The sequence below is a fragment of the Salvelinus alpinus genome, chromosome 4 (assembly GCF_045679555.1).
Source record: "Salvelinus alpinus chromosome 4, SLU_Salpinus.1, whole genome shotgun sequence".
Taxonomy (NCBI): Eukaryota; Metazoa; Chordata; class Actinopteri; order Salmoniformes; family Salmonidae; genus Salvelinus; species Salvelinus alpinus.
In genome coordinates this window covers 89,889,056-89,916,986 of record NC_092089.1, presented here as the reverse complement: position 1 = coordinate 89,916,986, position 27,931 = coordinate 89,889,056, and the positions used below count along the sequence as shown (strand labels likewise).

The 27,931-nt window shown below is 45.2% G+C and overlaps 1 protein-coding gene across 2 annotated transcripts in view; it reads right to left on the bottom strand.

Moving 5' to 3' along the window:
* Nucleotides 1–247: 247 nt before the first annotated feature.
* The window catches only part of LOC139574658 (tetraspanin-17-like), a 50,619-nt gene continuing 22,935 nt past the window's right edge, over nucleotides 248–27,931 (bottom strand). For both annotated transcript variants that reach the window (XM_071399426.1, XM_071399425.1), the window contains 5 exons: nucleotides 26,122–26,292; nucleotides 22,934–23,059; nucleotides 22,767–22,814; nucleotides 12,051–12,167; nucleotides 248–4,524 (listed from right to left, as the gene is read on the bottom strand). In XM_071399426.1, the coding sequence (XP_071255527.1) occupies nucleotides 4,459–4,524; nucleotides 12,051–12,167; nucleotides 22,767–22,814; nucleotides 22,934–23,059; nucleotides 26,122–26,292 (528 nt within the window). In that variant the 3' untranslated portion in view covers nucleotides 248–4,458. The remainder of the gene's footprint in view (nucleotides 4,525–12,050; nucleotides 12,168–22,766; nucleotides 22,815–22,933; nucleotides 23,060–26,121; nucleotides 26,293–27,931) is intronic.

Sequence of the window (27,931 nt, the reverse complement as noted above, 5' to 3'; positions counted from 1 at the left end):
CAGTGTAAACTGTATTGAAAAATGTACTGGGATGCACAGTGTAAACTGTATTGAAAAATGTACTGGGATGACCAGTGTAAACTGTATTGAAAAATGTACTGGGATGACCAGTGTAAACTGTATTGAAAATGTACTGGGATGACCAGTGTAAACTGTATTGAAAAATGTACTGGGATGACCAGTGTAAACTGTATTGAAAAATGTACTGGGATGCACAGTGTAAACTGTATTGAAAAATGTACTGGGATGCACAGTGTAAACTGTATTGAAAAATGTACTGGGATGCACAGTGTAAACTGTATTGAAAAATGTACTGGGATGCACAGTGTAAACTGTATTGAAAAATGTACTGGGATGCACAGTGTAAACTCTGTATTGAAAATGTAACAATAATAAAATCATTTACATGTCACCATGGTTACTGATAACGTACTGTACTAACAGGGATGAAAAATTCTGTTAACTTTCCCAGAATTCCCAGAAATCCCAGTTGGAAGATTCCCAGAATCAGGAAGGAAAAAGCAGGAAATACGGAATCCTACAATCAGGATTCCTGGAAAACATGGGAAAAGTACCCGGAAACTCTACTTACTAATATAAATGATACAGCATCATTCATGTTAAACTGAGAAAATGTGTTACTATTTATATTTAAAGATATTAACAAGTATGTGTTATTTCATATAAACAAATTAAAAACCAGTCCAACGAAGACAGACAACAAACACAAGGAGAATTGTTGTTGTTTTTGTTGATAAGACATAAGAATAACAACAGGGGTGTAATGTAATTCAAACTTCCAAAAAGGTGGGATACCAGAAGAGACAGAATAAAGGCATCAAACCAACCCCAGGATAACAGAGATTTAACGTCAGTATAACAGAGATTTAACGTCAGCATAACAGAGATTTAATGTCAGTATAACGTCAGTTTAACAGAGATTTAACGTCAGTATAACAGATTTAACGTCAGTATAACAGATTTAACGTCAGCATAACAGAGATTTAACGTTAGCATAACAGAGATTTAACGTCAGTATAACAGAGATTTAACGTCAGTATAACAGAGATTTAACGTCAGTATAACAGAGATTTAACGTCAGCATAACAGAGATTTAACGTCAGCATAACAGAGATTTAACGTCAGCATAACAGAGATTTAACGTCAGTATAACAGATTTAACGTCAGTATAACAGATTTAACGTCAGTATAACAGATTTAACGTCAGCATAACAGAGATTTAACGTCAGCATAACAGAGATTTAACGTCAGCATAACAGAGATTTAACGTCAGTATAACAGAGATTTAACGTCAGTATAACAGAGATTTAACGTCAGTATAACAGAGATAACGTCAGTATAACAGATTTAACGTCAGTATAACAGAGATAACGTCAGTATAACAGAGATTTAACGTCAGTATAACAGAGATTTAACGTCAGTATAACAGAGATTTAACGTCAGTATAACAGAGATTAACGTCAGTATAACAGAGATTTAACGTCAGTATAACAGATTTAACGTCAGTATAACAGATTTAACGTCAGTATAACAGATTTAACGTCAGTATAACAGAGATTTAACGTCAGTATAACAGAGATTTAACGTCAGTATAACAGAGATGTAACTTCAGTATAACAGAGATTTAATGTCAGTATAACAGAGATTTAACGTCAGTATAACAGAGATTTAACGTCTGTATAACAGAGATTTAACGTCAGTATAACAGAGATTTAACGTCAGTATAACAGAGATTTAATGTCAGTATAACAGAGATTTAACGTCAGTATAACAGAGATTTAACGTCTGTATAACAGAGATTTAATGTCAGTATAACAGAGATTTAACGTCAGTATAACAGAGATTTAATGTCAGTATAACAGAGATTTAACGTCAGTATAACAGAGATTTAACGTCAGTATAACGTTAGTATAACAGATTTAACATCAGTATAACAGATTTAACGTCAGTATAACAGATTTAACGTCAGTATAACAGATTTAACGTCAGTATAACAGATTTAACGTCAGTATAACAGATTTAACGTCAGTTTAACAGAGATTTAACGTCAGTTTAACAGAGATTTAACGTCAGTTTAACAGAGATTTAACGTCAGTTTAACAGAGATTTAACGCCAGTATAACAGATTTAACGTCAGTATAACAGAGGTTTAACGTCAGTATAACAGAGATTTAACGTCAGTATAACAGAGATTTAACGTCAGTATAACAGAGATTTAACGTCAGTATAACAGAGATTTAACGTCAGTATAACAGAGATTTAACGTCTGTATAACAGAGATTTAATGTCAGTATAACAGAGATTTAACGTCAGTATAACAGAGATTTAATGTCAGTATAACAGAGATTTAACGTCAGTATAACAGAGATTTAACGTCAGTATAACGTTAGTATAACAGATTTAACATCAGTATAACAGATTTAACGTCAGTATAACAGATTTAACGTCAGTATAACAGATTTAACGTCAGTATAACAGATTTAACGTCAGTATAACAGATTTAACGTCAGTATAACAGATTTAACGTCAGTTTAACAGAGATTTAACGTCAGTTTAACAGAGATTTAACGTCAGTTTAACAGAGATTTAACGTCAGTTTAACAGAGATTTAACGCCAGTATAACAGATTTAACGTCAGTATAACAGAGGTTTAACGTCAGTATAACAGAGATTTAACGTCAGTATAACAGAGATTTAACGTCAGTATAACAGAGATTTAACGTCAGTATAACAGAGATTTAACGTCAGTATAACAGAGATTTAACGCCAACATAACAGAGGTTTAACATCAGTATAAGGTTAAAGTTTAGATCAAGTAAAAGGCCCAAAGCTTCAAGAACGCTGGGAGAGAAACATAATCTCTCCATACATGTCTGTCTGTCTGCTGTTTGATTAAACTCAAAACATCGACAGACAAAACTCTGAAAATAAATTCACATATATATATATATATATATATAGATTTAACGTCAGTATAAAGGCCAGTATAACGTTATATATATATATATATATATATATATATGTTTGAACATGCCATTCAAAAGCAGGCGGTTAAAGACATGCATCCGTAGCAAGGCCGTGCTAACCGGAATTTTCTGAACGTGAAATGGAATACTCCCATTTCCTTACTTTGCGCTAACAGGAAGTGCGCTTTATGTCTTTCAGTGGTCATAGAGTAACGGAGGAAATGCCATCCTGTCAGCCAGCCAGTAGGTCAGTCGGCAGCCCACTCTATACTGTACAGGAAACAGAAAGGCTGTACACGTGGGATTAGTAGCTATCTAACAAGCAGCTGTGGAAGGCCTTTTCTGAAGGGCTGTTTTGAAATCCTAGTGGTAGTAGTGTTGAGGTGAAATAGACTGATATGTGACTGAATAAAAAGAAGAGAGTTGTAATCTCTCCTCTCATCCTCTTCTCAGCTTTCACCCAGGTCCTATATCTGTTTATTTGTCTTTCTATTCATCTCCACCAGCCAATGGGTGCATCTTCCCGGAGCAGGGAAATACACCCAGTGGAATCAAAGTGTAAAGAACAAAGAGTCCAGTTCCTCAAGTCAGATCAGTTGAGCTAGACATCCACACGAGTCCCCTGTGTGTCCATATGTACTTGTGTGTGTGTGTAAGTCCCCAGCCCAGAGTGGTAATAAACGGTGTGTGTGTTTGTCTGTTTGGGACAGTAAACAATGTTTTGTGTGGTAGCTCCCGAGCCCGGTAGGTCCAGAGGTAAACAGCTGTTTGTGTTTCCACGTCTCAGCCCGGCAGGTCCAGAGGTAAACAGCTGTTTGTGTTTCCACGTCTCAGCCCGGCAGGTCCAGAGGTAAACAGCTGTTTGTGTTTCCAACTCTCAGCCCGGCAGGACCAGAGGTAAACAGCTGTTTGTGTTTTCACATCTCAGCCCGGCAGGTCCAGAGGTAAACAGCTGTTTGTGTTTCCACGTCTCAGCCCGGCAGGACCAGAGGAAAACAGCTGTTTGTGTTTCCACCTCTCAGCCCGGCAGGTCCAGAGGTAAACAGCTGTTTTTCTGTTTCCAACTCTCAGCCCTGCAGGTCCAGCGGTAAACAGCTGTTTGTGTTTCCACATCTCAGCCCGGCAGGACCAGAGGTAAACAGCTGTTTGTGTTTCCACGTCTCAGCCCGGCAGGACCAGAGGTAAACAGCTGTTTGTGTTTCCACGTCTCAGCCCGGCAGGACCAGAGGTAAACACCTGTTTGTGTTTCCACCTCTCAGCCCGGCAGGTCCAGAGGTAAACAGCTGTTTGTGTTTCCACGTCTCAGCCCGGCAGGACCAGAGGTAAACAGCTGTTTGTGTTTCCAACTCTCAGCCCGGCAGGTCCAGAGGTAAACAGCTGTTTGTGTTTCCACCTCTCAGCGGTTCAGCGAGCTGGATGTTGGGGGTCAAAGGTCAGAGTACGCCCCCCCCCCCCCCTCAAGGTCCTGGGGTCACCAGTTGGCCTTCACGGCCTTGACGTCACTCACCAGGTTCTGAGCCAGGCAGATCCCAAATATCTAAACAGGAAATGACATCACATGTTAGCTAAATTACATTTCCTCTCTGCCAGCCTCTGGCACATAGCTTGACATTTATAGCATAGGTGATTTAGAGCCACACACAGAGAAAAGGAAGTGATCCTGATTATCGCCAGCAGATGGCAGTCTCAAACTAAATGCACACTCCCAGCAGGGTTTCCTGTAGGAAAATGTCGGGCACAACGTAACCGGGAAGATTTTGATTTAACAGCCTTTTGAGAAATTTACAGGACACATATGCAGTGGGTGGATAACCGATTAGGGCGTCAACCACGGGGCTCAGAATGACAGAAATCACATTTACATTATGGTAATGATCTTAACAGAACATTTACATTATGGTAATGATCTCATGTAATAAAGCAACCAATAAAACGTCATTTTCAAACATTCGCCAAAATGCAACTCGGTGGGAAAACACCACTTTAAACAGCGCGCCTGGGAAACACCACTTTAAACAGCGCACCTGGGAAACACCACTTTAAACAGCGCACCTGAAAACACCACTTTAAACAGCGCACCTGAAAACACCACTTTAAACAGCGCACCTGAAAACACCACTTTAAACAGCGCACCTGAAAACACCACTTTAAACAGCGCACCTGAAAACACCACTTTAAACAGCGCACCTGGGAAACACCACTTTAAACAGCGCACCTGGGAAACACCACTTTAAACAGCGCACCTGGGAAACACCACTTTAAACAGCGCACCTGAAAACACCACTTTAAACAGCGCACCTGAAAACACCACTTTAAACAGCGCACCTGAAAACACCACTTTAAACAGCGCACCTGAAAACACCACTTTAAACAGCGCACCTGAAAACACCACTTTAAACAGCGCACCTGGGAAAGGTTCCATATGTGACAAAAGAGACGAAAAGATCTGTTAGAAACTTAGAAATAAGGGGAATCTAAAGATGCAACGACTAGGATCAGGGTTGCTAACACGACTAGGATCAGGGTTGCTAACACGACTAGGATCAGGGTTGCTAACACGACTAGGATCAGGGTTGCTAACACGACTAGGATCAGGGTTGCTAACACGACTAGGATCAGGGTTGCTAACACGACTAGGATCAGGGTTGCTAACACGACTAGGATCAGGGTTGCTAACACGACTAGGATCAGGGTTGCTAACACGACTAGGATCAGGGTTGCTAACACGACTAGGATCAGGGTTGCTAACACGACTAGGATCAGGGTTGCTAACACGACTAGGATCAGGGTTGCTAACACGACTAGGATCAGGGTTGCTAACACGACTAGGATCAGGGTTGCTAACACGACTAGGATCAGGGTTGCTAACACGACTAGGATCAGGGTTGCTAACACGACTAGGATCAGGGTTGCTAACACGACTAGGATCAGGGTTGCTAACACGACTAGGATCAGGGTTGCTAACACGACTAGGATCAGGGTTGCTAACACGACTAGGATCAGGGTTGCTAACACGACTAGGATCAGGGTTGCTAACACGACTAGGATCAGGGTTGCTAACACGACTAGGATCAGGGTTGCTAACACGACTAGGATCAGGGTTGCTAACACGACTAGGATCAGGGTTGCTAACACGACTAGGATCAGGGTTGCTAACACGACTAGGATCAGGGTTACTAATACGACTAGGATCAGGGTTGCTAACACGACTAGGATCAGGGTTGCTAACACGACTAGGATCAGGGTTGCTAACACGACTAGGATCAGGGTTGCTAACACGACTAGGATTAGGGTTGCTAACACGACTAGGATCAGGGTTGCTAACACGACTAGGATCAGGGTTGCTAATACGACTAGGATCAGGGTTGCTAACACGACTAGGATCAGGGTTGCTAACACGACTAGGATCAGGGTTACTAATACGACTAGGATCAGGGTTGCTAACACGACTAGGATCAGGGTTGCTAACACGACTAGGATCAGGGTTGCTAACACGACTAGGATCAGGGTTGCTAACACGACTAGGATCAGGGTTGCTAACACGACTAGGATCAGGGTTACTAATACGACTAGGATCAGGGTTGCTAACACGACTAGGATCAGGGTTGTATAATACCACTAGGATCAGTGTTGCTAATACGACTAGGATCAGTGTTGCTAACACGACTAGGATCAGGGTTGCTAACACGACTAGGATCAGGGTTGCTAATACGACTAGGATCAGGGTTACTAATACGACTAGGATCAGGGTTACTAATACGACTAGGATCAGGGTTGCTAATACGACTAGGATCAGGGTTGCTAATACGACTAGGATCAGGGTTGATAATACCACTAGGATCAGGGTTGCTAATACGACTAGGATCAGGGTTGTATAATACGACTAGGATCAGGGTTGTATAATACGACTAGGATCAGGGTTGTATAATACGACTAGGATCAGGGTTGCTAATACGACTAGGATCAGGGTTGCTAATACGACTAGGATCAGGGTTGTATAATACCACTAGGATCAGGGTTGCTAATACGACTAGGATCAGTGTTGCTAACACGACTAGGATCAGGGTTGCTAACACGACTAGGATCAGGGTTGCTAACACGACTAGGATCAGGGTTGCTAACACGACTAGGATCAGGGTTGCTAACACGACTAGGATCAGGGTTGCTAACACGACTAGGATCAGGGTTGCTAACACGACTAGGATCAGGGTTGCTAACACGACTAGGATCAGGGTTGCTAACACGACTAGGATCAGGGTTGCTAACACGACTAGGATCAGGGTTGCTAATACGACTAGGATCAGGGTTGCTAATACGACTAGGATCAGGGTTGTATAATACGACTAGGATCAGGGTTGTATAATACGACTAGGATCAGGGTTGCTAATACGACTAGGATCAGGGTTGCTAATACGACTAGGATCAGGGTTGCTAATACGACTAGGATCAGGGTTGTATAATACGACTAGGATCAGGGTTGCTAATACGACTAGGATCAGGGTTGCTAATACGACTAGGATCAGGGTTGCTAATACGACTAGGATCAGGGTTGCTAACACGACTAGGATCAGGGTTGCTAACACGACTAGGATCAGGGTTGCTAACACGACTAGGATCAGGGTTGCTAACACGACTAGGATCAGGGTTGCTAACACGACTAGGATCAGGGTTGCTAACACGACTAGGATCAGGGTTACTAATACGACTAGGATCAGGGTTGCTAACACGACTAGGATCAGGGTTGCTAACACGACTAGGATCAGGGTTGCTAACACGACTAGGATCAGGGTTGCTAACACGACTAGGATTAGGGTTGCTAACACGACTAGGATCAGGGTTGCTAACACGACTAGGATCAGGGTTGCTAATACGACTAGGATCAGGGTTGCTAACACGACTAGGATCAGGGTTGCTAACACGACTAGGATCAGGGTTACTAATACGACTAGGATCAGGGTTGCTAACACGACTAGGATCAGGGTTGCTAACACGACTAGGATCAGGGTTGCTAACACGACTAGGATCAGGGTTGCTAACACGACTAGGATCAGGGTTGCTAACACGACTAGGATCAGGGTTACTAATACGACTAGGATCAGGGTTGCTAACACGACTAGGATCAGGGTTGTATAATACCACTAGGATCAGTGTTGCTAATACGACTAGGATCAGTGTTGCTAACACGACTAGGATCAGGGTTGCTAACACGACTAGGATCAGGGTTGCTAATACGACTAGGATCAGGGTTACTAATACGACTAGGATCAGGGTTACTAATACGACTAGGATCAGGGTTGCTAATACGACTAGGATCAGGGTTGCTAATACGACTAGGATCAGGGTTGATAATACCACTAGGATCAGGGTTGCTAATACGACTAGGATCAGGGTTGTATAATACCACTAGGATCAGGGTTGTATAATACGACTAGGATCAGGGTTGTATAATACGACTAGGATCAGGGTTGCTAATACGACTAGGATCAGGGTTGCTAATACGACTAGGATCAGGGTTGTATAATACCACTAGGATCAGGGTTGTATAATACGACTAGGATCAGGGTTGTATAATACGACTAGGATCAGGGTTGCTAATACGACTAGGATCAGGGTTGCTAATACGACTAGGATCAGGGTTGTATAATACCACTAGGATCAGGGTTGCTAATACGACTAGGATCAGTGTTGCTAACACGACTAGGATCAGGGTTGCTAACACGACTAGGATCAGGGTTGCTAACACGACTAGGATCAGGGTTGCTAACACGACTAGGATCAGGGTTGCTAACACGACTAGGATCAGGGTTGCTAACACGACTAGGATCAGGGTTGCTAACACGACTAGGATCAGGGTTGCTAACACGACTAGGATCAGGGTTGCTAACACGACTAGGATCAGGGTTGCTAACACGACTAGGATCAGGGTTGCTAATACGACTAGGATCAGGGTTGCTAATACGACTAGGATCAGGGTTGTATAATACGACTAGGATCAGGGTTGTATAATACGACTAGGATCAGGGTTGCTAATACGACTAGGATCAGGGTTGCTAATACGACTAGGATCAGGGTTGCTAATACGACTAGGATCAGGGTTGTATAATACGACTAGGATCAGGGTTGCTAATACGACTAGGATCAGGGTTGCTAATACGACTAGGATCAGGGTTGCTAATACGACTAGGATCAGGGTTGTATAATACGACTAGGATCAGGGTTGCTAATACGACTAGGATCAGGGTTGCTAACACGACTAGGATCAGGGTTGCTAATACGACTAGGATCAGGGTTACTAATACGACTAGGACCAGGGTTGCTAACACGACTAGGATCAGGGTTACTAACACGACTAGGATCAGGGTTGCTAATACGACTAGGATTAGGGTTACTAATACCACTAGGATCAGGGTTGCTAACACGACTAGGATCAGGGTTGCTAACACGACTAGGATCAGGGTTGCTAACACGACTAGGATCAGGGTTGCTAATACGACTAGGATTAGGGTTACTAATACCACTAGGATCAGGGTTGCTAACACGACTAGGATTAGGGTTGCTAACACGACTAGGATCAGGGTTGCTAACACGACTAGGATCAGGGTTGCTAACACAACTAGGATCAGGGTTACTAATACGACTAGGATTAGGGTTGCTAATACCACTAGGATCAGGGTTGCTAATACGACTAGGATCAGGGTTGCTAATACGACTAGGATCAGGGTTGCTAATACGACTAGGATCAGGGTTACTAATACGACTAGGATCAGGGTTGCTAACACGACTAGGATTAGGGTTGCTAACACGACTAGGATCAGGGTTGCTAACACGACTTAGATCAGGGTTGCTAACACGACTAGGATCAGGGTTGCTAACACGACTAGGATCAGGGTTGCATAATTTGGGGAATATTCAGAGGTGGAAACTTTGTGGGAATTAAGGGGAATATATGGAAATTAATATTAATGCCATTTAAATGTAGATGTTTTTTGCAACGGATATATTTACCATATCATATGGAGATAGAAACATAAACCTTTTACCTTATCATAAGTAGACATAATTGCAAATTATTAAATCCTTCCAATAGAAATCAAAAAAACTATTTAGTAAACGAATTGAACTTTAATGAAATGAGACTCTTCACATGGGATGATTTCACTGAACAAAAAAAGAAAGGGAATAATGAATGATCCCCAATGAGCCATCGCATCTACCGAAAACGTTTTCAACATACATCTGTAAAATGACAGTCTAGAAACTAAAGCTTTGGTTGTCTTCCTCTCAGGCTTCCATGTCTTCTCCCTGGACCTCCTCAATGTCCACCTCTTGAACATCAGACTCTGAGGCCTCATCTTCACTGTCACTTTCCAACCTTGTTGAGGATGACTCGTTGTCAAGCTCGAAAAGCCTCAAATTTGCCCGGATGGCCACCAATTTTTCAACCGTTGTATTGATCAGCCTGTTGCGTGCTTTGGTGTGTGTGTTCCCAAACAAGGACCAGTTGCGCTCTGAGACGGCTGATGTTGGTGGGATTTGGAGGATGATGGAGGCAACAGGGGAAAGAGCCTCAGATCCACAACGTCCCTTCCACCAGGTGGCTGATGAGATATGTTGGCACGACTGCCATATTGCATTTCCATCCCAAAGCACCCCCAGAAGTTGCGGTCGAACAAATGAAGCTTTATTACCAACGCGGTATCGTAAACACATCGTTCGGTGTTTGCAGACTTTTTTGTGCAACTTTGACAGTGCATTTGACTTAATCTTTTTTGACCCAAACGGCGTTCCTTAGTATGTTGTGATGCTAATAGCAGTGACGCTATTACTGTGTAACTCTGGTAGGGAAACATCTGAAAAATAGCGCACTTGGTAGTGTGTACCGGTGCACGACCAGTCGGCGAAAGCCAAACATCATCCACGACAGAGAACGGTTAATTGTCAAGGGCAATGAATTCCACTATCTTGGCTTTAATAGATTTCACCTTTTGAGTTGTCTCGCTGAAATTGTCTTACTCTTTTAATACTCTTTTAAATGACTGCTCGACATTGCGCGCTAGGTTAGGAACGCTGTGTTACACGTGTAGCGCACAATTTTACGTGGCTTCATTACGTCACGTACCTACGTTATATAGGTATGGCACGTCAGCTTTGACATCGGTTTTGCACATCGCCGTTAAACTAGACATCGGGCCGATACCGACGTTGACATTTTTAGCTAATATTGTCCGATTCCGATATGTTCACCGATATATTGTGCATCCCTAATTAAAACTATAGTTCCTCGACATAAGCTATTTGAAAAATCTTTCCAACAACCTGCCCCTCGATAATCACCAATCCTCAGTGTGAAAGAGCAATGGAAGTTATAAGCCTACTGCAGCATTGGCCTATGAGTTCCATGAGCTCATTTCTTTAGCCGCCACTGGATCACAGTGTATCAATGGCAAAGGCTGATATCACATTAGTTGAGTTATAATTTTCCATGATTTTTATAGATTTTTTTGATTAATCGCGTGATAGAAATCAAAAACTTTATTGAAATGAAACTGTTCCATGAAAAGACACATATGAATATGATAACTGGCAAGCAGAATGGTAAAAATGGCAGGATAAATTGTAAGCTTCCCCCCCATTGTAAGAAATCCCACTCGAAATAGGCTCTTTCTATATACTGTGTGCATGTAATAGATGTGTAGGATAAATAAGACACATGATGATTAACGAAAATACACACAGGCCAGTTAGATTCCAGTATATTATGCTAATTAACCTAGACCGATAAGCATGATGGTCAAATGTATTTCCATCAATGAATGAATAAAAAGCATGATTTTGCAACGGGATTTTTCTTCTCTCACGGTCATTTTGGCCCGGCAACCGTTTTATTTATGGGTTTAAATTGTTTTTTGTAAATGCCAAAACCGGTAATGGTCAGCTAGCAGAAACCCTGACTTCCTGTCGTGATGATGACAGCAAATGCAAACATTATTTATCGGATTCACACAAAGCTGACTCTTTAAATATACATTTGTTAAATAAATGTATTTTGGAAGTCCTCCTTACCTGTAGAAGTGCGACGCCCACAAAGACCCCGGCTACAATGATCAGGTTGTCCTGAAGCCACCTCTCAAACTGGTCCACACAACCCTTAGTGTAGATGTATTTCTGCTGGTCCAACTCCTGGGAGGGGGAGATTGGAGACATGTTATAATACACTGTTTCCCCCCACAACCAACAGTTTGGAGAAAAACCTTTTTGACACAGAGTTAGCCGAACCAGACCAAACCACTGTCCATTAGACTATGACTCACAGAACATGAAGGATAAAAAAAAAAAAAACGATTTTAGTCCCAAATGACACCCTATTCCCTATGGGACCTAGTTAAAATAAGTGCACTATTAAGGGAATTAGGGTGCCATTTAGGATGAATTCACTGTGTCCCCCTCTGGCATAGATAGTGTAGTATTAACATTATGCCAAGTGTACAACACTTCATAGGAGGTCATGAGAGCAGCAATAAGCTTTGTGTCTCTATTAGGGCTGTGATGGTCTTGGAGGGGGGGTGGGTGCATATCAGAGGGGGGGGATTGGTGCATATCAGAGGGGGGGATTGGTGCATATCAGAGGGGGATTGGTGCATATCAGAGGGGGATTGGTGCATATCAGAGGGGGGGATTTGGTGCATATCAGAGGGGGGTGATTAGTGCATATCAGAGGGGGGGATTGGTGCATATCAGAGGGGGGGATTGGTGCATATCAGAGGGGGATTGGTGCATATCAGAGGGGGATATGCACCAATCCCCCCCCCCCCCCTGATGGCTACGTTGAAGAATCTAAAATATATTTTGATTTGTTTAACACTTTTTTGGTTAAACTTTTATTTTTTTGTTAACCCTTAATTTACCAGGTCAATTGACTGAGAACACATTGCCATTTGCAGCAACGACCTGGGGAATAGTTACAGGGGAGAGGAGGGGGATGAATGAGCCAATTGTAAACTGGGGATGATTAGGTGGCCATGATAGTATGAGGACCAGATTGGGAAATGTAGCCAGGACACCGGGGTTAACACCCCTACTCTTACGATAAGTGCCATGAGATCTTCAGTGACCACAGAGAGTCAGGACCACCCGTTTAACGTCCCATCCAAAAGGCCGCACCCTACACAGGGCAATTTCCCCAATCACTGCCCTGGGGCATTGGGATATTTTTTATTTTAGACCAAAAGGAAAGAGTGCCTCCTGCTAGACCACAAAACACCACTTTCAAGCAGCATCTGGTCTCCCATCCAGGGACCGACCAGGACCAACCCTGCTTAGCTTCTGATCCCCTTATTGTACGGGACATTTTTAGATGTGTGTTTGGAGGACACGCAATTCAATACTCATCTTTAAAAACTATTTAGGTCAAGAGAGATCATATTAACAAAGAAAATAGAGGACTTAACAGTACAGGCACATAATAAGTTAGAGGAAGAACTAAAATAACTAGAGGAACTATAAGTTAGAGGAAGAACTAGAAAGATCAACTGTAAAATATTATTTAAAAAATAAAGCGACCTGGATGGAATATGGGGAACAAATGCACCATTTTTAATTTTTATTTTATTTATTTTTTTAAATCTTCAACATAGAAATCCTCTCCAAAATAATTGACTGAAAACGTGTTACGAACGACGGTCCTCCATGAATCACCAAACAATATTTTGAAAGACAAAAGTAAAATACTTTAAACATATGTTTTCGTTTCAGTCTCCTCCATCTCCTCTAACTGAAGATAATGGTATGGATTTTTAATTCTATTAATAATGTAAAATTAACAACCGTACAGAAAGACTCATGTGAAGGTGAAATTACAGAGGAGGAACTTCCTGATGCATTTAAAGCCTTTAAGTCCAGGAAACATCCGGGCTGGATGACATACCAGTTGAGGTATATCACACATTTTTCTATGTAGAGGTCCGTTATCAACATATGTTAACCACTCCTATGTAAATGGTAGATTATCAGATACTCAGCAAGGTCTGATTTCATTATTACTGAAACAGGACACAGGTGGGAAATATAAAGATCCAGTCCATTTAAAAAATTGGGAGGCGCTTTACACTTCAGAGTTGCATAGCACATATAATTAAAAAAGTATTTAGGGATATTATTCATCCTAATCAGACAGGTTTTTTACAAGGACGATACATTGGAGATAATATAAGACAAGTACTGAAAACAATAGAACAACAAGAGAGAGAATCATTAGATAACTTGTTTTAGTTCTGCCCATATGTAGCTTGTTTTAGAAGTGTTTTTCCGCATATCTAGGAAATACAAGAAATCTCAGGAAATATTAATATATAAACTCAGCAAAAAAAGAAAGTCCTCTCACTGTCAACTGCGGTTATTTTCAGCAAACTTAACATGTGTAAATATTTGTATGAACATAAGATTCAACAACTGAGCCATAAACTGAACAAGTTCCCACAGACATGTGACTAACAGAAATTGAATAATGTGTCCCTGAACAAAGAGGGGGTCAAAATTAAAAGTAACAGTCAGTATCTGGTGTGGCCACCAGCTGCATTAATAAGTACTGCAGTGCATCTCCTCCTCATGGACTGCACCAGATGTGCCAGTTGTTGTTGTGAGATGTTACCCCACTCTTCCACCAAGGCACCTGCAAGTTCACTGACATTTCTGGGGGGAATGGCCCTAGGCCCTCACCCTCCGATCCAACAGGTCCCAGACATGCTCAATGGGATTGAGACCCGGGCTCTTCGCTGGCCATGGCAGAACACTGACATTCCTGTCTGGCAGGAAATCAGCCATACTGCTCGTTCTGTGCATGGTGGCATTGTCATGCTGGAGGGTCATGTCAGGATGAGCCTGCAGGAAGGGCACCACATGAGGGAGGAGGATGTCTTCCCTGTAACGCACAGCGTTGAGATTGCCTGCAATGACAACAAGCTCAGTCCGATGAAGCTGTGTCACGGTGCCCCAGACCATGATGGACCCTTCACCTCCAAATCGATACCGCTCCAGAGTACACATCTGCAGTCCTAATGCCTCCTTGCAGCATGCATAAGACACGTTCACACAGATGACCAGGGACCCTGGGCATCTTTCTTCGGGTGTTTTTCCAGAGTCAGTAGAAAGGCCTCTGTAGTGTCCTAAGTAAATTAACTGTAACCTTAATTTATTATTTTTTAACCTTTATTTAACTAGGCAAGTCAGTTAAGAACAAATTCTTATTTTCAATGACGGCCTAGGAACAGTGGGTTAACTGCCTTATTCAGGGGCAGAACGACAGATTTGTACCTTGTCAGCTCGGGGATTTGAACAAAATTGCCTACCGTCTGTAAGCTGTTAGTGTCTTAACGACCGTTCCACAGGTGCATGTTCATTAATTGTTTAATGAAACAAGCATGGGGAAACAGTGTTTAAACCCTTTACAATGAAGATCTGTGAAGTTATTTGGATTTTTACGAATTAGCTTTGAAAGAGAGGGTCCTGAAAAAGGGACGTTTCTTTTTTTGCTGAGTTTAGCTTGTTTAAGTGTTTTTCCTATATCTTGGAAATTTAAGAAATCTCAGGAAATATGAATATATATTTTACACATATTTAACCCATTTTGTGGCTAGGCAGAAAACTACCTTACTACTTCCATACATTTTTGTAAACCTTCAGACAAGTCCCGTGACACTTGTGGGTGGTAGAGCAAAACGGAGACCACCATAGTGTCTGTGAGAGTCTTCCCTTTACATCGAGTGGGCATAATAGTTTGTAGGTCAAACTGTTCGGAAGATAAAAACCGCTTCGTAAACTGATGGATTTTGAAGAGGATTATTTTGGTTACTTAGATTGACATGTTTATTCAACTAGCGTCACAGACCTAGTCTAGCTGTGTGTGTACTGTGGATAAAGCTGTGTGTGTACTGTGGATAAAGCTGTGTGTGTATACTGTGGATAAAGCTGTGTGTGTACTGTGGATGAAGCTGTGTGTGTATACTGTGGAAGAAGCTGTGTGTATACTGTGGATAAAGCTGTGTGTGTATACTGTGGATGAAGCTGTGTGTCATGTGGATGAAGCTGTGTGTATACTGTGGATAAAGCTGTGTGTGTATACTGTGGATAAAGCTGTGTGTGTACTGTGGATGAAGCTGTGTGTGTATACTGTGGAAGAAGCTGTGTGTATACTGTGGATAAAGCTGTGTGTGTATACTGTGGATGAAGCTGTGTGTCATGTGGATGAAGCTGTGTGTATACTGTGGATAAAGCTGTGTGTGTATACTGTGGATAAAGCTGTGTGTGTACTGTGGATGAAGCTGTGTGTGTATACTGTGGAAGAAGCTGTGTGTATACTGTGGATAAAGCTGTGTGTGTATACTGTGGATGAAGCTGTGTGTCATGTGGATGAAGCTGTGTGTATACTGTGGATAAAGCTGTGTGTGTATACTGTGGATAAAGCTGTGTGTGTACTGTGGATGAAGCTGTGTGTGTATACTGTGGAAGAAGCTGTGTGTATACTGTGGATAAAGCTGTGTGTGTATACTGTGGATGAAGCTGTGTGTCATGTGGATGAAGCTGTGTGTATACTGTGGATAAAGCTGTGTGTGTATACTGTGGATAAAGCTGTGTGTGTACTGTGGATGAAGCTGTGTGTGTATACTGTGGAAGAAGCTGTGTGTATACTGTGGATAAAGCTGTGTGTGTATACTGTGGATGAAGCTGTGTGTCATGTGGATGAAGCTGTGTGTATACTGTGGAAGAAGCTGTGAGTGTATACTGTGGATAAAGCTGTGTGTCACGTTCCTGACCTGTTTTCTCTTATTTTTGTATGTGTTTAGTTGGTCAGGGCGTGAGTTGGGGTGGGCATTCTATGTTATGTGTTTCTATGTTTGTTTAAATGGGTTGCCTGATATGGTTCTCAATTAGAGGCAGGTGTTTTACGTTTCCTCTGATTGAGAACCATATTAAGGTAGGATGTTCTCACTGTTTGTTTGTGGGTGATTGTATCTCGTGTCTGTATGTGTTACCACACGGGACTGTTTCGTTTGTGTAGTCTGTTCCTGTTCGTGCGTTCTTTGTGTTTATGTAAGTGCTCAAGTTCAGGTCTGTTTAGTTCGTTTTGTTATTTTGTAATTTAAAGTCTGCTTCGTGTTTCGTCATCGTTATTCTTGTTTAAATAAATATCATTATGTCTTCACAACACGCTGCGCTTTGGTCCAATCCCTACTCCTCCTCTTCAGACGAAGAGGAGGAGAACGACCGTTACAGAACCACCCACCAAACAAGGATCAAGCAGCGTGAGAGGAGCAGCAACGGCCAAAAAACCAGGACTCGTGGACTTGGGAGGAGATTCTGGACGGAAAGGGACCCTGGGCACAGCCAGGAGAATATCGCCGTCCCAAAGCTGAGCTGGAGGCAGCGAAAGCAGAGAGGCGGCGATATGAGGAGGCAGCACGTAAGCGAGGCTGGAAACCCGAAGAGAAACTCCAAAAATTTCTTGGGGGGGCTAAAAGGGAGTGTGGCGAAGTCAGGTAGGAGACCTGCGCCTACTCCCTGTACTTACCGTGGAGAGCGAGAGTACGTGTTACGCAGTAGAGCGCATGGTGTCTCCTGTACGTGTGCATAGCCCGGTGCGGTACATACCAGCTCCTCGTATCGGCCGGGCTAGATTGAGGATTGAGCCGGATGTCATGAAGCCGGCCCAACGCATCTGGCCACCAGTGTGTCTCCTCGGGCCGGCTTACATGGCACCAGCCTTACGCATGGTGTCCCCGGTTCGCCTACATAGCCCGGTGCGGGTTATTCCACCTCCCCGCACTGGTCGGGCGACGGGGAGCATACAACCAGGTAAGGTTGGGCAGGCTCAGTGCTCAAGGGAGCCAGTACGCCTGCACGGTCCGGTATTTCCGGCGCCACCTCCCCGCTCCAGCCCATTACCACCAGTGCCTACGCCACGCACCAAGCCTCCTGTGCGTCTCCAGAGTCCTGTACGCACTGTTCCTTCTCCCCGTACTCGCCCTGATGTGCGTGCCCTCAGCCCGGTACCACCAGTGCCGGTACCACACACCAGGCCTATAGTACGCATTGAGAGTCCAGTGTGCCCTGTTGCTGCTCCCCGCACTAGCCTGAAGGTGCGTGTCCTTAGCTCGGTACCTCCAGTTCCGGCACCACGCACCAGGCATACAGTGTGCCTCAGCCGGCCAGAGCTGTCCGTCTGCCAAGCGCCGTCAGAGCCGCCCGTCTGTCCCGAGCCTTCCGAGCCGCCCGTCTGTCCCGAGCCTTCCGAGCCGCCCGTCTGTCCCGAGCCTTCCGAGCCGTCCGCCAGACAGGAGCCGCCAGAGCCGTCCGCCAGACAGGAGCCGCCAGAGCCGTCCGCCAGACAGGAGCCGCCAGAGCCGTCCGCCAGACAGGAGCCGCCAGAGCCGTCCGCCAGACAGGAGCCGCCAGAGCCGTCCGCCAGACAGGATCAGCCAGAGCCGTCCGCCAGACAGGATCAGCCAGAGCCTTCCGCCAGACAGGATCAGCCAGAGCCTTCCGCCAGACAGGATCAGCCAGAGCCTTCCGCCAGACAGGATCAGCCAGAGCCTTCCGCCAGACAGGATCAGCCAGAGCCTTCCGCCAGACAGGATCAGCCAGAGCCTTCCGCCAGACAGGATCAGCCAGAGCCTTCCGCCAGACAGGATCAGCCAGAGCCTTCCGCCAGACAGGATCAGCCAGAGCCGTCAGCCAGCCATGAGCAGCCAGAGCCGTCAGCCAGCCATGAGCAGCCAGAGCCGCCAGCCAGCCATGAGCAGCCAGAGCCGTCAGCCAGCCATGAGCAGCCAGAGCCGTCAGCCAGCCATGAGCAGCCAGAGCCGTCAGCCAGCCATGAGCAGCCAGCCAGCCATGAGCAGCCAGAGCCGTCAGCCAGCCATGAGCAGCCAGAGCCGTCAGCCAGCCATGAGCAGCCAGAGCTGTCTAGCCAGGATCCGCCAGAGCCGTCCAGCCAGGATCCGCCAGAGCCGTCCAGCCTGGATCCGCCAGAGCCGTCCAGCCTGGATCCGCCAGAGCCGTCCAGCCTGGATCCGCCAGAGCCGTCCAGCCAGGATCCGCCAGAGCCTGCCAGCCAGGATCCGCCAGAGCCAGCCAGCCAGAGCCAGCCAGCCAGGATCCGTCCCTCAGTCCGGAGCTGCCCCTCATTCCGGAGATGCCCCTCATTCCGGAGATGCCCCTCATTCCGGAGATGCCCCTCATTCCGGAGATGCCCCTTAATCTAGTGGGGTTAATTTGGTGGGTGGTCATTGGGAGGGGGATACAAAAGCGGGGATTGACTATGGTGGGGTGGGGACCACGCCCAGAGCCTGAGCCACCACCGTGGATAGATACCCACCCAGACCCTCCCCTAGACTTTATGCTGGTGCGTCCGGAGTTTTCACCTTGAGGGGGGGGTTATGTCACGTTCCTGACCTGTTGGGTTGGGCATTCTATGTTATGTGTTTCTATGTTTGTTTAAATGGGTTGCCTGATATGGTTCTCAATTAGAGGCAGGTGTTTGACATTTCCTCTGATTGAGAACCATATTAAGGTAGGATGTTCTCACTGTTTGTTTGTGGGTGATTGTATCTCGTATCTGTATGTGTTACCACACGGGACTGTTTCGTTTGTGTAGTCTGTTCCTGTTCGTGCGTTCTTCGTGTTTATGTAAGTGCTCAAGTTCAGGTCTGTCTACGTCATTTTGTTGTTTTGTAATTTTTCAAGTATATTTTCGTGTTAGTGTTCGTTTACGTCTTGTTAAATAAATTCATTCATGTCTTCATCACCCGCTGCGCCTTGGTCCAATCTCTTGGACCAATCTCTTCGCAAGACGAACGTTACACTGTGTGTGTATACTGTGGATAAAGCTGTGTGTGTACTGTGGTTGAAGCTGTGTGTGTATACTGTGGATGAAGCTGTGTATGAATACTGTGGATGAAGCTGTGTATGAATACTGTGGATGAAGCTGTGTGTGAATACTGTGGATGAAGCTGTGTGTGAATGTTTTGTCAAGCTCTTGTCTTTTATTCTTTCTCCCCCCCCCCCATATAAATTTCCCGTTGAGGCCCAGCAACAATAAGGCTCTCTCCCACAAAGCTTGCCTTCGTCTCTCTACAGAGACACTCCACCAAGGATTCCTTTGATCCAAAGCTAAAACCTGTAAACCGACTCTCCACCAATGGGAGAAAAGAGAATCCCTGGGCGTTCAATGAAATGTTTCAGATGGTGACTGAACTTCCCCTAGAGCCATTTCAGTTTGTCTTGTCTTTGTTAAAGCGCTATCCTCTCTCTCTATGCTATTCTCCCATTCTCTCTCTCGGCTCTTTTCCGGATTTTGATAATTAGCGGATATTGGCCTAATTCTGCTCTGCATGCATTATTTGGTGTTTTACGTTGTACACAGAGGATATTTTGCATAATTCTGTATGCAAAGTCTCAATTTGGTGTTTGTCCCATTTTCTGAATTCTTGGTTGGTGAGCGGACCCCAGACCTCAACAATAAAGGGCAATGGGTTCTATAACTGATTCAAGTATTTTTAGCCAGATCCTAATAGATATCTCACATTGTATGTTCATTTTGATGGCATAGAAGGCCCTTCTTGCCTTGTCTCTCATATCATTCACAGCTTTGTGGAAGTTACCTGTGGCGCTGATGTTTAGGGTGTCAGTGGGCTGACTGTGAATGCTCTGAGAGACTCTGGGTTGAGGTCAGTGATAAAGTAGTCTACAGTACTACTGCCAAGAGATGAGCTATAGGTGTACCTACCATAGGAGTCCCCTCAAAGCCTACCATTGACTATGTACATACCGAGCGTGCGACAGAGCTGCAGGGAGTTGTGTTGGTTATGTTCTCGTAGTTGTGTCTAGGGGGGCATATGGGGGAGGGAATGTGGTCACCCAAAGTAGGTGTTTGTCCCCCTGTGTGCTGAGGGTGTCAAGTTCTTGTCTGATTCTGGCATTTAGGTCGCCACAGACTAGTCTCTCTCTCTAACTCTCCCTCCCTCCCACCCCAAACAAACTCCACAGGAATTGTGTACATTAAATGGCTTGTTTTAATACATTTTTCAAGGCAAAGACTACAAGGCTGAACGCTAACAGAATTGCAGCACATACAGTCTTTTGGGGCGTCACTACATAACAGTATGCATAGCAACAATGCTCTGGTTGAGATCTGTATTGTGAGTACACACACACACACACACACACACACACACACACACACACACACACACACACACACACACACACACACACACACACACACACACACACACACACACACACACACACACACACACACACACACACACACACAGCAGAGGGAGGCATAACCTACTGAATCCCCAATTATAGTGTAGTGCTGTGAGGCTTCCCAGGGCTATAACTGGAGTATAATCAGCACTGTTAGAGAAACACACTGTTATTAAGGAAGACAGGAGGACAGAGGAGAGGAGCCTGAACGCTAGCTAGCTAGGAAGAGATGAGGACAGAGGAGAGGAGCCTGAACGCTAGCTAGCTAGGAAGAGAGGAGGACAGAGAAGAGGAGCCTGAACGTTAGCTAGCTAGGAAGAGAGGAGGACAGAGAAGAGGAGCTTGAACGCTAGCTAGCTAGGAAGAGAGGAGGAGAGGAGCCTGACCGCTAGCTAGCTAGGAAGAGAGGAGGAGAGGAGCCTGAACGTTAGCTAGCTAGGAAGAGAGGAGGACAGAGGAGAAGAGCCTGAACGCTAGCTAGCTAGGAAGAGAGGAGGACAGAGGAGAAGAGCCTGAACGCTAGCTAGCTAGGAAGAGAGGAGGACAGAGGAGAGGAGCCTGACCGCTAGCTAGCTAGGAAGAGAGGAGGAGAGGAGCCTGACCGCTAGCTAGCTAGGAAGAGAGGAGGAGAGGAGCCTGACCGCTAGCTAGCTAGGAAGAGAGGAGGAGAGGAGCCTGACCGCTAGCTAGCTAGGAAGAGAGGAGGAGAGGAGCCTGACCGCTAGCTAGCTAGGAAGAGAGGAGGAGAGGAGCCTGAACGCTAGCTAGCTAGGAAGAGAGGAGGAGAGGAGCCTGAACGCTAGCTAGCTAGGAAGAGAGGAGGAGAGGAGCCTGACCGCTAGCTAGCTAGGAAGAGAGGAGGAGAGGAGCCTGACCGCTAGCTAGCTAGGAAGAGAGGAGGAGGAGAGGAGAGGAGCCTGAACGCTAGCTAGCTAGGAAGAGAGGAGGAGGAGAGGAGAGGAGCCTGAACGCTAGCTAGCTAGGAAGAGAGGACAGAGGATAGGAGCCTGAACGCTAGCTAGCTAGGAAGAGAGGAGGACAGAGGATAGGAGCCTGAACGCTAGCTAGCTAGGAAGAGAGGAGGACAAAGGAGAGGAGCCTGAACGCTAGCTAGCTAGGAAGAGAGGAGGACAGAGGAGAGGAGCCTGAACGCTAGCTAGCTAGGAAGAGAGGAGGACAGAGGAGAGGAGCCTGAACGCTAGCTAGCTAGGAAGAGAGGAGGACAGAGGAGCCTGAACGCTAGCTAGCTAGGAAGAGAGGAGGACAGAGGAGCCTGAACGCTAGCTAGCTAGGAAGAGAAGAGGACAGAGGAGCCTGAACGCTAGCTAGCTAGGAAGAGAGGAGGACAGAGGAGAGGAGCCTGAACGCTAACTAGCTACTAAACCCCTAACTACCATGCCTGGCTAGATGTTCAGAGGAAAGGTTGAAATGTCAGCCGCCTCTCTCTCTCTCTGGATTACCACCAGCACGGTTTTAAAGACTGATTGGATAGCAAAACACAAGAGAAAAACCAACCCCTTGAAGTCTCACGTCGTAGCCACACTGTGTGTTAAGGACGTCTTCCTGAAACGAATGAAAGCAAAACAATTATGAGAATAGAACAAGGTGAATATGTTCATGTGTTAAACTGAATTAAGTCTGAGGTTTATAATGTAGTTCTATAGCCCAGTAAGGTATCTTACGGCAGGGTCTTTGACGCAGCAGGAGAAGGGGACGCCACAGCGCTCTCTACTGGGGTTAAACTCCGTGCAGTTGAAGTAGATATTCAGGTTCCAGTCATTAGGACCGTGGGCTCCACAGCACGACCACTAGAAAACACACACAGGTATAAGGCTTTATTACATGTTATAACCACCTAGGAGCCTTTATAACGTGTTACTACAACCAAGTCTGCTATGATAAAGAGGCTGGCTCTGGTTGGCTTCAGCATTTGTACAGTTATCCAATCAGGGTTAAGGCGCTGGCTGCCTGTACAGTACAGTCCAGCTAAAGATACAATACATGTTGCCTGTACAGTACAGTTAAAGGTACCGGACATGTTGCCTGTACAGTACAGTTAAAGGTACGAGACATGTTGCCTGTACAGTACAGTTAAAGGTACGAGACATGTTGCCTGTACAGTACAGTCCAGCTAAAGATACAATACATGTTGCCTGTACAGTACAGTTAAAGGTACCGGACATGTTGCCTGTACAGTACAGTTAAAGGTACCGGACATGTTGCCTGTACAGTACAGTTAAAGGTACAGGACATGTTGCCTGTACAGTACAGTTAAAGATACAATACCTTTAGCTCTGGAGGTTGGTCCGAACTACAGACCTAGGGTCAGATGCAACTATGTAATGCCGTTGGGTCCTTGAGCAAGGCACTTAACCCATAAAATGCTCCAGGGACACTTTTCTACTACTCACAGGTTACATACATCTTAGCCAAATACATTTAAACTCAGTTTCTCACAATTCCTGACATTTAATCCTAGTAAAACATGTAAGAATGTGAAATGTCAGAATAATAGTTGAGAGAATGATTTATTTCAGCTTTTATTTCTTTCATCAAATTCCCAGTGGGTCAAAAGTTTACATACACTCAATTAGTATTTGGTAGCATTGCCTTTAAATTGTTTAACTTGGGTCAAACATTTCAGGTAGCCTTCCACAAGCTTCCCACAATAAGTTGGGTGAATTTTGGCCCATTCCTCCCGACAGAGCTGGTGTAACTGAGTCAGGTTTGTAGGCCTCCTTGCTCGCACACACTTTTTCAGGTCTGCCCACAAACGTTCTATAGGATTGAGGTCATGGCTTTGTGATGGCCACTCTAATACCTTGACTTTATTTTCCTTAAGCCATTTTGCCACAACTTTGGAAGTATGCTTGGGGTCATTGTCCATTTGGAAGACTCATTTGCGACCAAGCTTTAACTTCCTGACTGATGTCTTGAGATGTTGCTTCAATATATCCACATAATTTTCCTACCTCATGATGCCATCTATTTTGCGAAGTGCACCAGTCCCTCCTGCAGCAAAGCACCCCCACAACATGATACTGCCACCCCCATGCTTCATGGTTGGGATGGTGTTCTTCGGCTTGCAAGCGTCCCCCTTTTTCCTCCAAACATAACGATGGTCATTATGGCCAAACAGTTCTATTTTTTAATCAGATAAGAGGACATTTCTCCAAAAAGTACGATCTTTGTCCCCATGTGCAGTTGCAAACCGTAGTCTGGCTTTTTTATGGTGGTTTTGGAGCAGTGGCTTCTTCCTTGCTGAGCGGCCTTTCAGGTTATGTGGATATAGGACTCGTTTTACTGTGGATATGTGGATATAGATACTTTGTACCTGTTTCCTCCAGCATCTTCACAAGGTCCTTTGCTGTTGTTCTGGGATTGATTTGCACTTTTCACACGAAGTACGTTCATCTCCAGGAGACAGAACACGTCTCCTTCCTGAGCGGTATGACGGCTGCGTGGTCCCATGGTATTTATACTTGCGTACTATTGTTTGTACAGATGAACATGGTACCTTCAGGCGTTTGAACATTTCTCCCAAGAATGAACCAGACTTGTGGAGGTTTACAATTTTTTTTCTGAGATCTTGGCTGATTTCTTTTGATTTTCCCATGACGTCAAGCAAAGAGGCACTGAGTTTGAAGGTAGGCCTTGAAATACATCCACAGGTACACCTCCAATTGACTCAATTAGCCTATCAGAAGCTTCTAAAGGCATGACATCATTTTCTGGAATGTTCCAAGCTGTTTAAAGACACAGTCAACTTAGTGTATGTAAACTTCTGACCCACTGGAATTGTGATACAGTGAATTATAAGTGAAATAATCTGTCTGTAAACAATTGTTGGAAAAATGACTTGTGTCATGCACAAAGTAGATGTCCTAACCGACTTGTGGAAAAATACAGTTTATTAACAAGAAATTTGTGGAGTGGTTGAAAAACGAGTTTTAATGACTCCAAACTAAGTGTATGTTAACTTCCGACTTCAACTTTATTCCTGTTAACTCTATACCATCTAGTACTACTGACATATTCCTGTGTTAACTCTATAACATCTAGTACTACTCACATATTCCTGTGTTAACTCTATAACATCTAGTACTACTGACATATCCCTGTGTTAACTCTATAACATCTAGTACTACTCACATATTCCTGTGTTGACTCTATAACATCTAGTACTACTGACATATCCCTGTGTTAACTCTATAACATCTAGTACTACTGACATATCCCTGTGTTAACTCTATAACATCTAGTACTACTGACATATCCCTGTGTTAACTCTATACCATCTAGTACTACTGACATATCCCTGTGTTAACTCTATACCATCTAGTACTACTGACATATCCCTGTGTTAACTCTATAACATCTAGTACTACTGACATATCCCTGTGTTAACTCTATACCATCTAGTACTACTGACATATCCCTGTGTTCACTATATAACATCTAGTACTACTGACATATTCCTGTGTTAACTCTATACCATCTAGTACTACTGACATATCCCTGTGTTAACTCTATAACATCTAGTACTACTCACATATTCCTGTGTTGACTCTATAACATCTAGTACTACTGACATATTCCTGTGTTAACTCTATACCATCTAGTACTACTGACATATCCCTGTTAACTCTATAACATCTAGTACTACTGACATATCCCTGTGTTAACTCTATACCATCTAGTACTACTGACATATCCCTGTGTTAACTCTATACCATCTAGTACTACTGACATATCCCTGTGTTAACTCTATACCATCTAGTACTACTGACATATTCCTGTGTTAACTCTATACCATCTAGTACTACTGACATATCCCTGTGTTAACTCTATAACATCTAGTACTACTCACATATTCCTGTGTGAAGTCTATGAGGTTCTGCAGGTCGATGTCGTCGCGGTAAGCCTTGACGTTGTTGTTGATGAAGAAGTTGAGCTGGTCTTTGATCCAGTCTTTAAACACAAAGGCCAGGATGCCTGCTGTCAGCTCCAAGAAGAAGATCAGACCCAGGAACACAGAGAACTGGAACACAGAGAGAGAACATCAGAACAGGATACCTGCTGTCAGCTCCAAGAAGAAGCTCAGACCCAGGAACACTGAGACCTAGAACACAGAGAACATTAGAACATGTGAGAAAATAGGACATATGTATATTTCAGTGCTGTTCTGGAGATATCTGTAAACTAAAAAAGAGCATATCTATAATACTGTACTGTTCCGGAAATAGGTACATTTGTAGCCTGACTGGCTGGCTGGCTGACTCAGAGCAGCGTTGAGACGCCTCAGGCCTGACTGAGGGACTGACTCGGAGCAGCGTTGAGACGCCTCAGGCCTGACTGAGGGACTGACTCGGAGCAGCGTTGAGACGCCTCAGGCCTGACTGAGGGACTGACTCAGAGCAGCGTTGAGACGCCTCAGGCCTGACTGAGGGACTGACTCAGAGCAGCGTTGAGACGCCTCAGGCCTGACTGAGGGACTGACTCAGAGCAGCGTTGAGACGCCTCAGGCCTGACTGAGGGACTGACTCAGAGCAGCGTTGAGACGCCTCAGGCCTGACTGAGGGACTGACTCGGAGCAGCGTTGAGACGCCTCAGGCCTGACTGAGGGACTGACTCGGAGCAGCGTTGAGACGCCTCAGGCCTGACTGAGGGACTGACTCGGAGCAGCGTTGAGACGCCTCAGGCCTGACTGAGGGACTGACTCGGAGCAGCGTTGAGACGCCTCAGGCCTGACTGAGGGACTGACTCGGAGCAGCGTTGAGACGCCTCAGGCCTGACTGAGGGACTGACTCAGAGCAGCGTTGAGACGCCTCAGGCCTGACTGAGGTACTGACTCAGAGCAGCGTTGAGACGCCTCAGGCCTGACTGAGGGACTGACTCAGAGCAGCGTTGAGACGCCTCAGGCCTGACTGAGGGACTGACTCGGAGCAGCGTTGAGACGCCTCAGGCCTGACTGAGGGACTGACTCGGCGCAGCGTTGAGACGCTTCAGGCCTGACTGAGGGACTGACTCGGAGCAGCGTTGAGACGCCTCAGGCCTGACTGAGGGACTGACTCGGAGCAGCGTTGAGACGCCTCAGGCCTGACTGAGGGACTGACTCGGAGCAGCGTTGAGACGCCTCAGGCCTGACTGAGGGACTGACTCGGAGCAGCGTTGAGACGCCTCAGGCCTGACTGAGGGACTGACTCGGCGCAGCGTTGAGACGCTTCAGGCCTGACTGAGGGACTGACTCGGAGCAGCGTTGAGACGCCTCAGGCCTGACTGAGGGACTGACTCGGAGCAGCGTTGAGACGCCTCAGGCCTGACTGAGGGACTGACTCGGAGCAGCGTTGAGACGCCTCAGGCCTGACTGAGGGACTGACTCGGAGCAGCGTTGAGACGCTTCAGGCCTGACTGAGGGACTGACTCGGAGCAGCGTTGAGACGCCTCAGGCCTGACTGAGGGACTGACTCGGAGCAGCGTTGAGACGCTTCAGGCCTGACTGAGGGACTGACTCGGAGCAGCGTTGAGACGCTATATCTATTCTCTCTCCTCTTCTGTAGGATGGCCAGCCAGGAGCTACCTCTCCTCTTCAGTAGGAAGGCCAGCCAGGAGCTACCTCTCCTCTTCAGTAGGAAGGCCAGCCAGGAGCTACCTCTCCTCTTCAGTAGGATGGCCAGCCA